Source organism: Cyprinus carpio, chromosome B20 (assembly GCF_018340385.1).
Source record: "Cyprinus carpio isolate SPL01 chromosome B20, ASM1834038v1, whole genome shotgun sequence".
Lineage (NCBI taxonomy): Eukaryota > Metazoa > Chordata > Actinopteri > Cypriniformes > Cyprinidae > Cyprinus > Cyprinus carpio.
This window is the reverse complement of record NC_056616.1, coordinates 6,648,664-6,664,311: the sequence shown is the minus strand read 5'-3', so window position 1 is coordinate 6,664,311 and position 15,648 is coordinate 6,648,664. Positions and strand designations below refer to the sequence as shown.

Here is a 15,648-nt window from a genome sequence, read left to right as displayed (position 1 = left end):
CACTTCTTCAAACAGATTCAAACTTTACACCATGTAACCTTATTTTAATCATGTAACAAATGTACATATGTGAAAAAGTGTCACCTGCTGGATCACTCAGATAACTGGTTTTATGTTTGGTATCTGCATTCTGTAATTACTATATGGCAACAGTATATAGTATACAGACCACTAATATGACATGGAAAAAAATAAACATCAGCCTGGCATTTTAATGCAGCATAGCACATAACAACAAGGTTATTTTACACATTCTCACAGGAAATCTCATGAAAACATAACTGCATAGCGATGAGACCACTTTTGGTTGAAGCAAAACAATCGAATGTTGAATGGAATGTCAGTGAGTCTCGTTTATAATATCTATCGGTTCTTTAAACATATTACAATTTTTCTTTTCTATTTTTGAGAAAATAAACAACAATGAAACCCCATTCGTCACCTTTCTATAACATGTGGGGAGCATTAGTTATCCCTGAGATAAGTTACGTCTAAGAATGATCTATTTGATTTAATCCCAACCTGCGAAATGCATAGCCAGTGGATCCGAATGACACAGAAAGCAATGAGTTTTTAATAAAATATAGTATTTAAAGGCTGGTATTATGAGAAAAACTTGGACAGGGCTTTCTGACCAGGTTCACTACATTTGTGCTTCACTTTTTGCATTTCTAAGGCTAATTTTTGACACTTCCATGGAATATAACTTACGTATCATGCATCAAATGTTAATATTGAGCTTGGGTCACATTTATGGTAAAATACATCTCAAACTCATGGCAGTGTTTTTTTTTTCTTTTTCTTTTTCTGAAACAGACATTTTCTTTTTAAAGCTTGCTCATGTGTCTTAATATAGCCTTCACCGCCAAAAATATTTTCTTTTCTCAGTATTTTTGCCTTGTTTTCTAGTAAAAACTAGAAGCCAAGTTGAATAACAATAGTTAAAAGTACATTCTTTTAAGATATATCCCCTCATAATATAACAAAAGTACTATTTTATACTATTATTATTATATAATTCCATTGTACATGTAGACAATTACAGTTTCAGACAATTTCAGACAAAAATACTGATGATAACTGCAGTCACATTAGTGAAATTTCAGAGAAAAGGTCCATCGTCTGTTGGCAGTAGTGTAGCGATGCATGGAGCACATCTCACACAATAGACATTTTTTGGAAAGTAAGCAGTTTTCTATTGGTCAGTGTGGCGACTCCACGTGACCAACCTGAATCCATTGCAAAATCTGCTGGGAAAACTTTCATCCTTACACAGAATTCCCAATCACTTGAATTTCTATTGAAATTTCTCAATTTCACTAGTGAAAATTCACTAAAGAGCAAATGTGATCGCACTTTCATAAATTCCTATAACCACACTTTTACATACAGAAAATATATGATCCTTTAGCAGGAGAAAATAGCATTTTGATTTCGTTTTACATAGGCTTTTGGGGAATTTTTTTTATAAATCTTCCTTAAAAATGATTATTGCTGAAGGTCCATTTCCTTACAGCTCTCTACATTGGTTTACATCTGTAATACTGAGGAAAGAAGAAAGAGGGCAGTGTCATTTGGCCCAGGTGTTGCTCTCAATTCTGTCAGTAACGGCTGCTGCTGGGTTTTCATCCTCATCGTGAAGCTTGTTGTTGTTATTGTTGTTGCTGTAAGTGAACTGGATCTCATGCCTGTTATTCTGGATGGCTGATGTCTCCTGAAGTCTGAGTTCATCCAGCTTCCTCCACAGTTCCTCCCGTTCCTGCTCTTTCTTCTTCTCTCTGAGGACAGAAGTGATGGCAATCATGAGCAGTGTCATGTTGAACTAAATGAGAAGAGTAAAGACGTGATCTTACCGCTGTCTGTCACATTTGTAAGAGGCCGTCAGTTCATCGAACAGCTTGCTGTTCATCTCCATCAGTGTTTTTAATACATTGTACACCAGGGCCACGATCGTCCTGAAACAATTTGAATAAAGTTACTACATGTCATTTCTTCAACGGGTTTAATTATTTTTTAAATAGTTTCAAAACTGCATTTAAAGAGCAACGAGTACATTCATTAAAATGTCTATTTTTCTGTTTGGAGTGAAGGTAATTAATGATTCCTTTAATAAAATGTGGCAATGATCAAATGAAAAATCCTCAACATACGGGTTCCAGTGTTCTTTGGAGATCCGGTACAAGTTTGCAAACATGATGGGAAGGATTTTGGCATTATTCTCTTCGATTAGACTCAAAATGTATTCATTGTTCCAGTAGTACAGCGCTCGCTCGGCTACCTGCAAATATCAGAGATAATGAAATGTACGCTACCCTTCAAAAGCTTAGGAAATGAACACTTTTATTCAGCGAAGACACATTAAATTGATTCAAAGTGACAGTAAAAGTAACATTCATAATGTTACAAATGGATTTATATTTCAAATAAATGCTGTACTTTTGAACTTTCCTTTCAAAGAATCCTGTAAATATTAAGCAGCACAACTGCTTTTAACATTTTATTCAAAAGCTTCTATTATAGCAGGTCACTGACTTTTTGCAATTAATTATCTTTATTGCAATTATCTATTTATTTATGAAATCTACTGTTTGTGGCATGGATTTGATTCTATATTAAAGTAATTGAAAACTGCATTTGTAACTAGCTGTTGTTTCCCTACAAGCTGCGATTAAACCGGACAGACTCTGATCACATACTAACACTACACTCTACCTGAAAATGAGGGCTGGCTACACATTTAGAGATTTGCTTAAATAAAGGCTCCTGAATCTTCTTGAACTGCGTAGGTTCGATAACGTCCAGGATCTCTTCGATTTCCCCTAGAAACATGACCTAACAGAGCAGAGACAGAACACAGAAACTCATCAGACTCCTCAGTCTGCAAATATAGTAGAAAAAAGAACAGCCATCACATTGCCACTCATAATGCATTCAATACTTTTTGTGATGACTGGCCCATAAATTATCAGAAAGTTTACCTCTTTCTGACTACATGTCTTAGGCCAAAATTTAAGAAGGCCACGAACCACCTAAGAGGAAACAGAAAAGATGCATTTTGGATAAATCTTCAAATTCTGATGTCTGAGGAAGTGTAGCAGGAGTACCTGCTTTCATGGTGCCACAGCCTTGTGCTTTAATATCTGGTATAGTTTATAAGTTCATAAATTGCTGCTGGAGGGGTTTAACATTCACAATTGCGGCCTTGATAAAGGCACTTAACTTGAAGTTACTCCAGAGGGATTTTCTCTGTAATAAGTGAACTGGAAGTCAAATCAGTACACATACTGTATTTACATATACATATGTGACCCTGTACCACAAAAGCAGTCGTAAGGGTCAATTTTTGGAAATTGAGATTTCTACATCATCTAAGTGCTAAATAAATAAGCTTTCAAGAGTGCAGCTGTAAAGCAAAGTATGTTATTGGCTCAAATAAACTGAAATGGGACGGTGTGAGGGTGAGGTGGGGTGAGCAGTACCACTTCAGTGAGGGTCGGGTCCTTTTCTGAGAACTGAACCACACAGTAAGCCAGCTGAAACACAACAAGGTGAACAGTAGATACTAAACAAGAGATGGTTTGTGCAAGCATAATCAACCTGCCAACTGTTTTCTTATCAGCATGCTTATGAATAGGAAAAAAGATTCATTTGAAATGGCTACTGGCTGTATAATCACCAGATAAACTTCTCTGCCTATAATATTTTTCATGACTGTAAAATCTAAATACAGCATCATACTTCAGAAATTTAAAGACCCCCAAACATTACTAACAAAACAAAATATACCAATACAATATTACTAACAATACAGAAGTTACCCTTAGGTTTACTTTTTTAAAAATCATTAGGGATTTCACAGCAAAAAAGACACATGAAGGTGGACAGATTTACTATTATACTAAAGGCCTTTAATTTACTAAAAAAGTATAAACTAAGGCACTTGGTTATAGCAGATTGTGTACAATAGGCTTCAGCGTATCAAATATGATAGAGCAGGCTTTATGGGTTACCTGTGCGTGGAACAGCGCGAGTCCTTTGGCAGTGTGCAGGGGAATGAGGATCTTCATGAGGAACTGCTTGTGTTCAGCCTTCAGCGGCAGAGCAAAGCCATTGATGATACTGCGATGATAAAGACAGCGGCACAACTGATGACTGGTTTAACATTCGGTGACTGCAGCCAGCCAACACCAACACCAGCTGCCAAATAACCTTTTACCCAGCTACGCTTTCAAATGCACTAACTCCATGATAAATGATCTCTGTGAACAGAACATGAAAGAAAATGAAGCAAAGACTCACCTGCCCAGAATCTCAAGGAGTTCAGCAACTCCATTAAAGTGCTCAGTTTCATAGATGTATCTGGGAAAATTATATGAATGATTTACATTCCACATGAAATATAATGATATCATACAAACATAATATAAATAAATAATATAATAATAATATAAACTTAAATAAGTTTTTTATAACTAAATTCACAATCCAAAAGTTCTATGTACGTTATTGAAAATTCATAAGCCAGTCAGAAATATACAGTATATATATATATACACAATGTATTGTTGCCTACTGCTAGAAATATGAATGGTTTTGTGCTCCAAGGTCACATTTGACAAAAATACAAAGCCTTGTAAGATGCAAACACAAACTACAGTTAAAATGTTTGTGTTTGGTAAGATTTTATTCAAATGTTTTTGAAAGAAGTCTCTTTGCTCACAAAAGCTGTATTTATTTGACCAAAAATACAGTAAAAGCAGTAATACTTTAAAATATCTGAATATATTTTCAAATGTAATTCATTCCTGTAATAGCAAAGCTGTATTTTCAGCATCATTACTCCAGTCTTCAGTGTCACATGATCCTTCAGAAATCATTATTATATGCTGAAACATTTCTTATTATTATCAATATTGAAAACAGTTGCGCTGCTTAATATTTTTTAGTGGGATAGAAAGTTTAAAGGACAGCATTTTTTGAAATTGAAATCTTTTGTAAAATGATAAATGTTGCTACGGTCACATTTGATAAATTTATTTATTAATTTTGTGCATCCCTGCTGAATCAAAGTATCTGTTTCTTTCAAAGAACTTTTGAATAGCAGTGTACACAAATATAAGAGTCTTCTTACCTTAGAAAAATGTTGTTGATCTGTTTCCGAACAAAGGCACGCAAACCCAGAAACTTCCCGTAGATGCGATGCAGAATGGTTTTTATGAACTCTCTCTCTCGAGGATCTTCACTGTCAAACAGTTCTAAGAGCTGGAAAAAAAGCAAGGAGTTCATTTTCTCACATAATCATTTCTTATTATAGTATGAGTATGCAACCCTGAAATAACAATCATCTTTTTTTAAAGCTTTTTAATTTTCGAAATACTGAAAAGAAGTATAAATTATGAAGAAAAAAAAAGTAAGTCTTTAATGCCATGCAATATACAATTTGTACCCGGTTGAGACTCTTAATGGAAGGTTTAATGGAGTGGTTTGATCTGGCAGCATCACATTAGACTGCCTGCACTGGACTGCGTTATGTAATGCTACCTTTAGCCTCCAGACAATGAATCCCTGTTACGAGTGATGTATTTGACAACAGCCTTTATGCAACATGACATTATTAGTAAATGAGTCCAACCTCAATCACATTAATGATGTCTAAAACATTAGTAACTCTAAATCAAAATTTAAACAGGATTAAAACTGCTCATCCTCCACATGCAGGGCTTATTTCAATAGATGACTATGAATAAGATGGAATAAAAGACCATAGCTTTATCATCCTAAAATAAAGCACTAGATAGATAGATGTGTCTGCTGTCTGTCATTATGTTCTCCATCCCAGCCTGGACTACAGTGCTGCCTCTTTCCTTCCTGTGGCGTAAACATCAGGGCGCTATTTAAAGCAGCCCAGGAAACGCTAGCATCATGGAAACTCGCTTTTAGCAGCTTCTGCACTGACTCTACATTCCAGAGCATTCAGTGCGCTCGAGGGGAATGACCGGCTCGATACGGACAGCTGATGACCCACTACTTCACGCAGGAACAGACACTGACTGAGGCACAGCCAAAAAAGAGGAAGAGACCAGGCCTTTCTCAAGTGTATAATTTCATATTTTGAAATATTTACCACTTCAGATGTAAGTCAGGGAAGGGATATTACATCTCTTTGCTATTAAAGTAGTCTCCTAAAAAATGCATTTTACAAAACTGTGTAAGATAAGAACTTGTTTTCCTTTTCTTTTAGTCCTTATTTAAGCCAGAGGATACCAAATTGGTGTGTTTTAGGGATTAATATCACCAAACAGTTAAAATGCATTTTTAAAACAACAACAAAAAAACAACACATTTTTAAAAATTAAGGCATTTTTTAAATATATATATATGTAATATTTTATGCAACAGGATTATGCTGCTTTAAAATAAAATGACAAGAAAAATAGTAAGAACAAAATAACTAATAATTACTGATATTTACAAAGAATGATTTTCTGAAAAATAACATGAATTTTTTTTTTTTTTATATTATATTATATATAGAATTGAAATTCATCAAAGTTCATATACCTGTAGCACAAACTTCTGGTCAATATAACGTTTGGCAGTACTTGGCTGGAAGTCTGGATTTTCTAGGAATCGAAGGAAAAACTCGTACACCAACTGAAAAAAACAAACAAACAAACAAAAAAAGACAATATTTAATATTTCTCTAATGCTTTACACACATATAAACTACATCAGAACATATAGCTTGCTTAAATAAATAAATACATTAATACATAATATTTACATTGTCAACAATTGTACTCTCTATAACCTTAACAAAATGCGTGTTTTCTTTTTTTTGTAAGACTTAATTTATTCACACACTGTGCTGTGCATAAAGTTAATTAATTATAATAGTACATAAAATATACATTGTAAATAAGCAAACAATGAGCTATAAATGTTGAGAGCTGACCTGCATGTGTGGCCAGGAGGCTTCTAGAGTGGGTTCATCTTCTTCTGGGTCAAAGTCAGGGTTTTCACTGGGTGGAAGCGTTCTGAAAATATTTGTGCTAACCTGTAAACAGAAAGTATGAAGAGTTTACTTTGACAATAAGGAAGAAACGTCTAGTTTTGCTTAAAACAAATAAATGATTAGGTGGACATCACGTGAATGCTGACCATGGTGGTGATTTCAGGATAGACGGGCTCTACCAGAACTCCTCTGTTAGTGGACACGTAATCCACAAGTTCGTTGAGAGTGGCCCGTTTGGTCTCTTTGCTCTTTAGGTCAGTCACTGTGTCATAAAAGTCAAACATTACGCAGCACTGCTGTAGTTTCTGCATGAACAGCTCATGCTGCTCTGTGGAAGATGCATCTGAAATGATGAAAGAAAAAACATTTCTTTATTCTCTTGTAATTTCAATTCACTAATAAATATTTCTATAAACAAATAATGAGACACTTAGACTTGGCAGTTGAACTCAACAAAACAAAACAAGACATGGCAGAACAGAAACAAAAACAAAACAATAAAAAGCAAAAAAGCAAAACAAAACCAAGAAAATAAACAAATTAAAACTAAATAAAACAAAACAAAAAACATGACCAAACAGAACAAAAACAAAATAATGCAAAGCAAAAAGAAAGCAAGACAACTAAAGAAAACATGACAGAAAAAAAAAAAACATCAAAGAGATATGCATTTTCACAATACTACGTGATCAAATGTATCTAGACACTTCCTTTTCATTTACATTTTGCTTTTAATTTCAATAAAGACTTACTGGAACATGATAACATAAGATTTAAATATTTAGTTTTTTTTTAAACTGCAACAAAATTTAGCTGATTAAATTAAAAACACTTACACTTGACATTGATTCAACATTAAATCACATCTACATTTAAACATTGACAGTGCTGCTATAGAGAAATCACATGTATGCAGTGGTCAACGACATCTGCATCTTATTTCACCAAAACTAATATCTTTGATACCTAGTCTAGTCCAATTTTGTTGGAGTGTATACGCATACACTGAGCTAGCTGAATGCTTGAGTGGACAGGAATGTTGTAATATACACTTGGAAGTGTGTCTAATGCCAGTAATCGGGATGAACTCCCCTGCAGTAAGAAGGGAGGCCACATCACAGCTGGGGAGCTCAAAAACAAAATGCTTTTCCACCAGCAGATGTTTTTGCATCATTTTTTTACTTTATAAATGCGCCTACCTAGTTTTATTGAACAGTTAATTGGTAGACTTTATTGTAGAGAAATAAATATGTTTCTCTTTGTAACATTTAATCAAATGCTACTTATTTGTCCTCTGAAGTGATTTTCTCTTCTGATGGCATAATGACGGTTCACTTTGTTCCAACCACCTGTAAGCCACACATCAAACTAGCTTTAGCAAACACAGAGATAGTGTACATGTTTCCCTCTCAAAACTCTACTGCAGGCCCAGTGGACTGATTTCTTTTACTTGGATGTCGAAATAATATGATTACTGTGATCTATACACGCACGCACACATACCACATATGCTGCTTAATGGCAGTGGTGCTCCCCGAAAGCAGTGGCCTCTTACACCAGGAGAATAGCTCAGGAATTGTTTGAGGAACATGAAAAAGAGTTTAAGGTGTTACTTTGGCATCCAAATTCCCAGATCTCAATCCGATTGAGCATTTGGGACATGCATCATGTGCATCAATGCATCAGAGAAGTTTCGCCAGCATATATATATAACTTGAATAGTCTCCAGTTGTGGGTCATCTATCAGAACATCTGGCAGCTGCTTCAGAGATATTGAAGTATTGAATCTGCTTCTCACTCTTCTCCCTAAAACTGCCCAAAGTAGTTTATGTTGAAGTTCATCATGACTTCATCTTGTTGGCTTTGTGAAGTTCTCTGTAGTTTTTTATTATTATTATTATTATTATTGAGGAATTAGGCTGCAAGGTGAATACTGAGTCACTTAGAATTAAGGAATATAACAAGCTATATAAAGGGGCAAATAAACACAGGAAATGCTTGTAATACAAAGTTTCAGACATTGTTCAGATTAGTACAAGCTAGAACAGGCAAAGTGTAAGGAAAGTGAAAGCAAATCATTCCACCTAGGAACGGTGAACGAAAGGGATTTTGTGCCTCTCTGTAATGATACCATGAGGCATTGCTCTGTGACCGACCTCAGGCTTCTGGAGGGGATGTAGACTCATAAGAGTGAGAGGAAGTAGGAAGGCCCTGAGCCTGCGGCTGTTCTATACGCAAGCATCCGTGTCTTGAACTTGATCCGCAACCGGTAGATAAAGTGGAGTGTGTGACGTGGGCCTTCATGGGCTCGCTGAAGACTGAATCATTTTTAGAAGTTTGATTGTGCATGATGAAAGAATTGCAGTCGTCCAGTCTAGAAATGAGAAAGACCTGATGATAAGTTGTGCAGCATGCTCTGTTACGATCTTTCTGATGTTGTGCAATGCAACCCTGCATGATAGAGCAGTTTTTGCAATGTGGTCCTGGAAGGTCAGCTGGTCATCAAAGATTTCTCAGAGTATTATAAATTTTGCTGCTACGTCAAACTATGCACCACTACCTAGCACAACTGACACAGGGCAGAAATTTCCAGCATGGGATGCTACAAAAATCCACCAGTTACTGATACTCCTAACTGTCAAACATACTTAGATACTCCTAACTGTCAAACATACTTAGTTTAATTTATAAATAGATAAATAAGGTTCAGCCGAGCAAAAACTCCTGAACTTCTGACCTCTGGCACTTTGTGCTCCACTGAGCCACATTAGCTCATGTTCAGGCATACGGCTGAATCCCTCTTAGACTGAAATCCAATAATCTCCCCAATGTAGGCGATTCCTGTTTGCATTTCACTTGGCACAGCTCCTTCCACATCCTTAAATGCATCCTACAAATCCATCAAATGCTAAGTCGGGCAGATCTCTAGTCGTTTGGAGAACATTTTCCAAGAGCTGATAGGGATATTTCTGATTTTCCAAAAGTTGGTATTACAAATAACCTAAAGTTATGCAAACACAGAGAACCAATGTAATAGAACAGGAACAGAGCAAAGACAAAGAGAAATGATTTCATCCATCCTACAGGACTCAATTAAAATGATTTAATGTACAATTTTATCATGATTTTTCATATAGCTTTAGAAGCTTTAGTCATTTCATATAGACTATATTTATGTCTTTTTGGTCTTCAATCCACATCCATTCCTCATATGTATCTCTAGTCTAATGCCTGGAGCCTTTGGGCCTCTGAAGTTCCAAGAAGTACTTCGAAGGATCATATCTTATGTAAGACACTATAATACCAGTGACCTCAGCTGGGTTAGTGACACATGAACAGGTCACTCATAAACTGGCTGCATTGCAGCTTTTATTAAGGGTTAAAGCATACTATCATTGGTTTTCTTTTTAGCACATGCAATGCCTTGTAGAGAATTTACAAATGAAATGTAAGTGCCATAGATTACATGCTCAATTCTAACAGCAACATAATGGTCTAGTTTCACACGGGATATGGGATCCTGACAGGTCATACACTTGACTGTAATATAGATGGTAATATAATAAACAAAAGGAAGTATCTCCACTCAGTTACACGTATCATACAGACACTGTGTACACTAATAATATATCAGCAGCGCTCTATAAATACCATTGGGATCGTAACTGACATTTAGTTGACCTGGACTTTGGCCATGAAACGCATAAATAATCTGTAAGCCTTGACATTTTGGCACTTGATTAGAATATTAGGCCCAAAATTATTTCACAAAGAATCATTTCACATTGTAAAACTTTCCGTAATATAGAGGTTTCGCAAAATTTCACAAAAAAGAATTACGTCTAACATGACACTGAAGACTGGAGTAAAGGCTGCTGAAACTCAGCTTTGCATGACAGGAATAAATCACATTTTAAATATATTAAAATAGAAAAAAAAATATTTAATACATAATAATATTTCACAATATTTGTTTTTACTGTACTTTTGTACTTAATATTTAAAACATCTTACAGACCCCAAAATTTTGAACAGTAGTGGACCATAGTAATACAATGATATTTTTAAAAAGTACAATTTAAATTAATTTCTATACTACGTTAAATATCAAATACTGAGCCATGGTACTAATACAGTATTCCAATGGAGATAAAATACAGTGCAGACCTATGTAACCCACGCCACACAAGAGTGGACTCTAGAAAAAGTCCTTTTATTAAATTCATCTAAAAGTTTTTTCTTTCAATTATTTGTGTCTCTTTTTGTACTCTGGTTCTTACAGCCGCTTCAATTCAATTCGTGATGTTTTTCCACTCGGAGAGGATTTAACAGTAAGAGAACAGTGGTGGAAGTGCTGGAAGGGTGCTAACACAACCCCACTGCTCTATTAATACACCTTATGTAACCCATCTGAATGCCAGTGTCCCTGTGTCTTTCCCAGATAACTTCTGCTTTGAGTCACTGCATCCACCACAGAATGCAGCCAAGTGACCGCAGAAATGAGCGAACATCAGAAACATGTTCATTGACTGCCTCGCTTTTATTTGTTCTCACACACACAGGATGAGTCATTGAATTTGATGAGGTTCCCATCAACACCCCGGGCGTGTGGTTACCATGGATACATGGCCCGTCCCTGGAGAGTTATAATGTCAGTATCACACAACTGTAAATGCATTTCCCAGCTATACTGAACACACGGAACAAGTAAATGAGTTCTGAGTTCTAAATTTATATATTATTATGGGCATTCTGTCCTTATGGAAAAGCAAAGTGCAGAATAACAGGAGAGTACTGAAAGAAAGAAAGAAAGAAAGAAAGAAAAAAAAAAAAAAAAACAATGAAAGAAAGAAAGAAAGAAAGAAAAAGAAAGAAAGAAAATAGAAAGAAAGAAATAACGAAAGAAAAAGAAAGAAAGAAAGAAAGAAAGAAAGAAAGAAAGAAAGAAAGAAAGAAAGAAAGAAAGAAAGGTAGGTCTTGGACATGGTTATAGTGAAATTAAATGTAGTGACATGCTTCCTGAGTCACTACAAGCAATAAGTAATGCATATGATAAGCAATACAGTAAGTAGTAAATATAATGAAAGAATGATTTTCATTTCTGTAACTAAAATGCAGTTTTATTTATTTTATTTTTTTATTAGGAGTTTTAACGTTACTCTATTTTTTGACTTTCAGAGAAAAAGGACGAAATCAGCCACAACAAACAAGATAGTATAAGTTTGTTTGGATAGTAAGAGCAAAACCGTAAGCATTTACTTACTAACTCGGATCACAAATTATAAGCACTGACTGAATGTCTTGTTAGTTTTCTTTATAACTTTGGAATACCAACAAAACAAAACAAAACAAAAAACAAAACAAAATTAAACAAAACAAAACAAAACACAACTGTCTGTTACTGACAATTCTAGGCAGAAAACTTGAATCAAGTGGGGGCGGGGCTACCAGTATGCTCAGGAAACTTGTTTGGAAACATCTTTCCATTTGATGATGACACAAGAGATGCAGCAACGGCTTACAAACAGCTGCCTCTCTATAGAAGGGATGGAAAGTTTGACTCATTTACACTTAAGAGTTTGCTTTAAGGAACAGATACAAAAAAAAAAAAAAGAATTAAAAAAATGAAAATGACTACTAAAATCTAAAAGTTTTTCCTTTGTGTTCTTGAGTTTTATGTACAGACAACAACATTGTCAAATCGATCCCTGTTCACATGGATTGATGAAAGCAACTAAAGATTTTCAAGCCCCCAAAATGCAGTTGTCTTGTATATGAACAGCCAAAATGCAAAACACAAAACAGATAAAGATATTTTCAGTTGAAAATGGTGTCATGTAAACACAAACTCAATAATTCTTTCACACCACGGCTTAATTAATTACGTAATCACATGGTCACTAAAGTCCCAGCGTGATGTAGGCCTATTGTATGCTATAAAATCTTTCAATACACCAATATGTAGGCACATATTACTAATCTTTTTTAATAAATATAATTGTGTTTGTTGTAATAGCTTATGCTAATTCAGTTTGCAGTCATGATCGCACAAGTGATCACTCATTATTTTCTCAACTCATTAGGAATTAGATTTCCTCTAAAGAGAGTTTTCGGCTGAGTGAGTCAGTCAGCTGTTGAACTGAGAACTGCTTGTGGCTGGAGAAAATGTGAACCAGTTCAACCAACTGATTTAAAAGACCTGACTCATATTGTACGAATTTTGTGCCCTTTGCATGAAAGTGAAATATGCATGTTCTTTGTTTTAAATGACTGACCTTTGTGGAACCCTAGGGGTGTCCAAACTCGGTCCTGGAGGGACACCGTCCTGCTGGGTTTAGCTTCAACTTTCCTCAACACACCCGCCTGGAAGTGTCTAGTAAGATCTTAGTTAGCTGGTTCAGGTGTGTTTAATTGAGGCTGGAGCTAAACTTTGCAGCACAGTGGCCCTACAGGAGCAGGATTGGACACCCAATTTAGAGCCAAAGATGATGGTATTTACTTCCCAATAATAAGACCAATCTTGGTTCCATTTGACATCCACTGTAGGGACAAGAAATACAATGGAAGGCAATGGGAACCAAAAATGTTTGGCATTCTTTAAAAAAGAAATTCATAACAGTTGTTACTAGTTGGTTCGGTTCATAGTCTAGAACTCTTTAAGACTTTTTTTAACCCCTATGGGAAAGACACTTGAGAAACAAAGGCCACTGAAAAAGTGGGTGGGCACCGTTGCACCCTATTGACAGATTTACAGAACTGACAACCACGTGACTTCCAAAAACACAAAAAAAATGACATGAAATGTGGGAAAACACAGGTAGGACAATAAAACAGAGACGCTTCCCTTGATAAAGCTCTGAGATATAATGTTGACACAGTGTTTACAGTCTACACACACACACAAGTTTCCCAGCAGACAGTTATGGGCCTGCTGTAAATAATTCACTCGTGGCTTATCCCCAAAGATGCAAATATATAACTCCAGAGCCAGATTACACTCATATAACAATTGAGGTGCCATTTATTGGAGTGTATTTGTTACTTTATAGCATTCTGGGAACTCAGGCGCCCGAGCTACCGCAATGCTGTCTAGGTAGGCAGCGCACTAGGTTTTGAGACGCAGCCTGCGAGTCTATTTGCAGCGCTTTATCTTGATCCTCTTACCTTTGAGCTGCGGGAGCGCAGAGATCTCCGGAGCCGCGGGCCTGCTGCTGCTCGCCGCGAACTGAGACGAGCCCTGACAAACCCTCTGCCTCACAGCCTTCCTCACCGATTTCCGCGTGAACCCGTCCACTTTCTCGGACGCAGATATCGCCGACATTTCCAAAGCAGGTCTATCCAACGAGCTGCGTTTACAGCGACTGAACGTGCCCTATATGTTTTCTAACCCAACCAACAAACCACACACAGTGCTGTAAATTAAACTCACAAGAACCCATCCAATGACACGCACTGTGAAGCCGCTCATGAAGGCTGCATGTTCTCCAGCAATCCACAGGTATCCCGCGATGACAATTTGGTCACGTACGACTGTAAAAACGTAACGTTAATTAATAATAGGCTTTTATCATGCTGAAATGTTTCAACAAATACGCCTTATTAAATCTGTTACTCCACGTAACACAACTCAAAGTCAACCGACACGCAGCGAGTCACGGTGCTACATCCTCTGCGAACCGGCTCCATGTATTAGCGACGCGAGGAAAGAGTTTAACGTGAATCCGCCGTGAAATTCCTCGGATCCGCTGAACTTCATTCAGCTGCTGTTGCGCCTCGCTGGGGTCTAAAAATAAAACCCCGTGGCGCGCCTGAGTGACAGAACATTCATCCAATGAGCGTCCGCGCAGACAGTAAGCTCCGCCCCTTGACCAATCAGGTTCTCGTTTTAATGGTATTTCGGGAAATATACAAAGCTAGAGAGATTGTGTATCCTTGAACTCAAACGAACATAGGCAACAAATGTTGAACCACTCAAAAAAACACACACACAAAACGTGCACATGTAAGAACAAAATGCCAACGAGAAATCACAAAATAACAGTGCGCTTAAACAGAGTTTGCGAGAATTGTAGCCAGCCAAAGGAGTCCGCAAAAATGCGAAATAAATCCAGCTGCTCAAAGCTCAGCCCGTTCCAAACCTACATGACTCAGTTTCTTCTTAGGGACACAAAATTATGATGAATGATAGTGATTGACATGCATCGTTTTTTCCATGCAAGTAAATGACTTTGGTTGTCATTTTACATAACTCCATTACAAAGAAAAAAAGTCACATGGGTTTGAAATGACAATTTTCATTTCTAAGTCAACAAATTAAATACACAAATTTGCATATTTTAATTTAAAATGGGTTATTACAGCTAAAACTGAACTTGTCGAATCCAAAAGTAAAATAGTTTTGACAACCATGCTAAACACCTGAGGCATTAAACACCAGCAGGACAAGCACAAGCAGGATCAGCACACGGAAGCCAGACGATCAGGTCGAGCCACATTCCAGACAAACCTGCAGACTTAAGAAACAGCCCATGTCATGGAGGATGTACAAAGTGTTTAAATCATTGCAAAACTCACGGCACTATAGATCATCAATAACTAAAAAGCACCGAGCTAATTGAAAATGGATTTGTTAT

At 36.4% G+C, this 15,648-nt stretch overlaps 1 protein-coding gene across 2 annotated transcripts; it reads right to left on the bottom strand.

Moving 5' to 3' along the window:
• Positions 1–187: 187 nt before the first annotated feature.
• Positions 188–15,527, bottom strand: ppp2r5a (protein phosphatase 2, regulatory subunit B', alpha isoform). Of its 2 annotated transcripts, none has more exons than XM_019106922.2 (13): positions 14,180–15,527; positions 7,162–7,358; positions 6,956–7,057; positions 6,562–6,654; positions 5,132–5,262; positions 4,300–4,359; positions 4,011–4,119; positions 3,480–3,533; positions 2,979–3,029; positions 2,713–2,832; positions 2,151–2,278; positions 1,854–1,955; positions 188–1,778 (listed from the first exon to the last, which is right to left on the bottom strand). In XM_019106922.2, the coding sequence occupies exons 1-13, from the start codon at positions 14,334–14,336 to the stop codon at positions 1,571–1,573; spliced, it is 1,512 nt and encodes a 503-aa protein (XP_018962467.1). In that variant the 5' UTR covers positions 14,337–15,527; the 3' UTR covers positions 188–1,570. The 2 variants fall into 2 exon arrangements, with proteins under 2 accessions (XP_018962467.1, XP_042602097.1); XM_042746163.1 differs by lacking the exon at positions 14,180–15,527 and adding an exon at positions 13,291–14,167.
• Between the last annotated feature and the right edge of the window lie 121 nt (positions 15,528–15,648).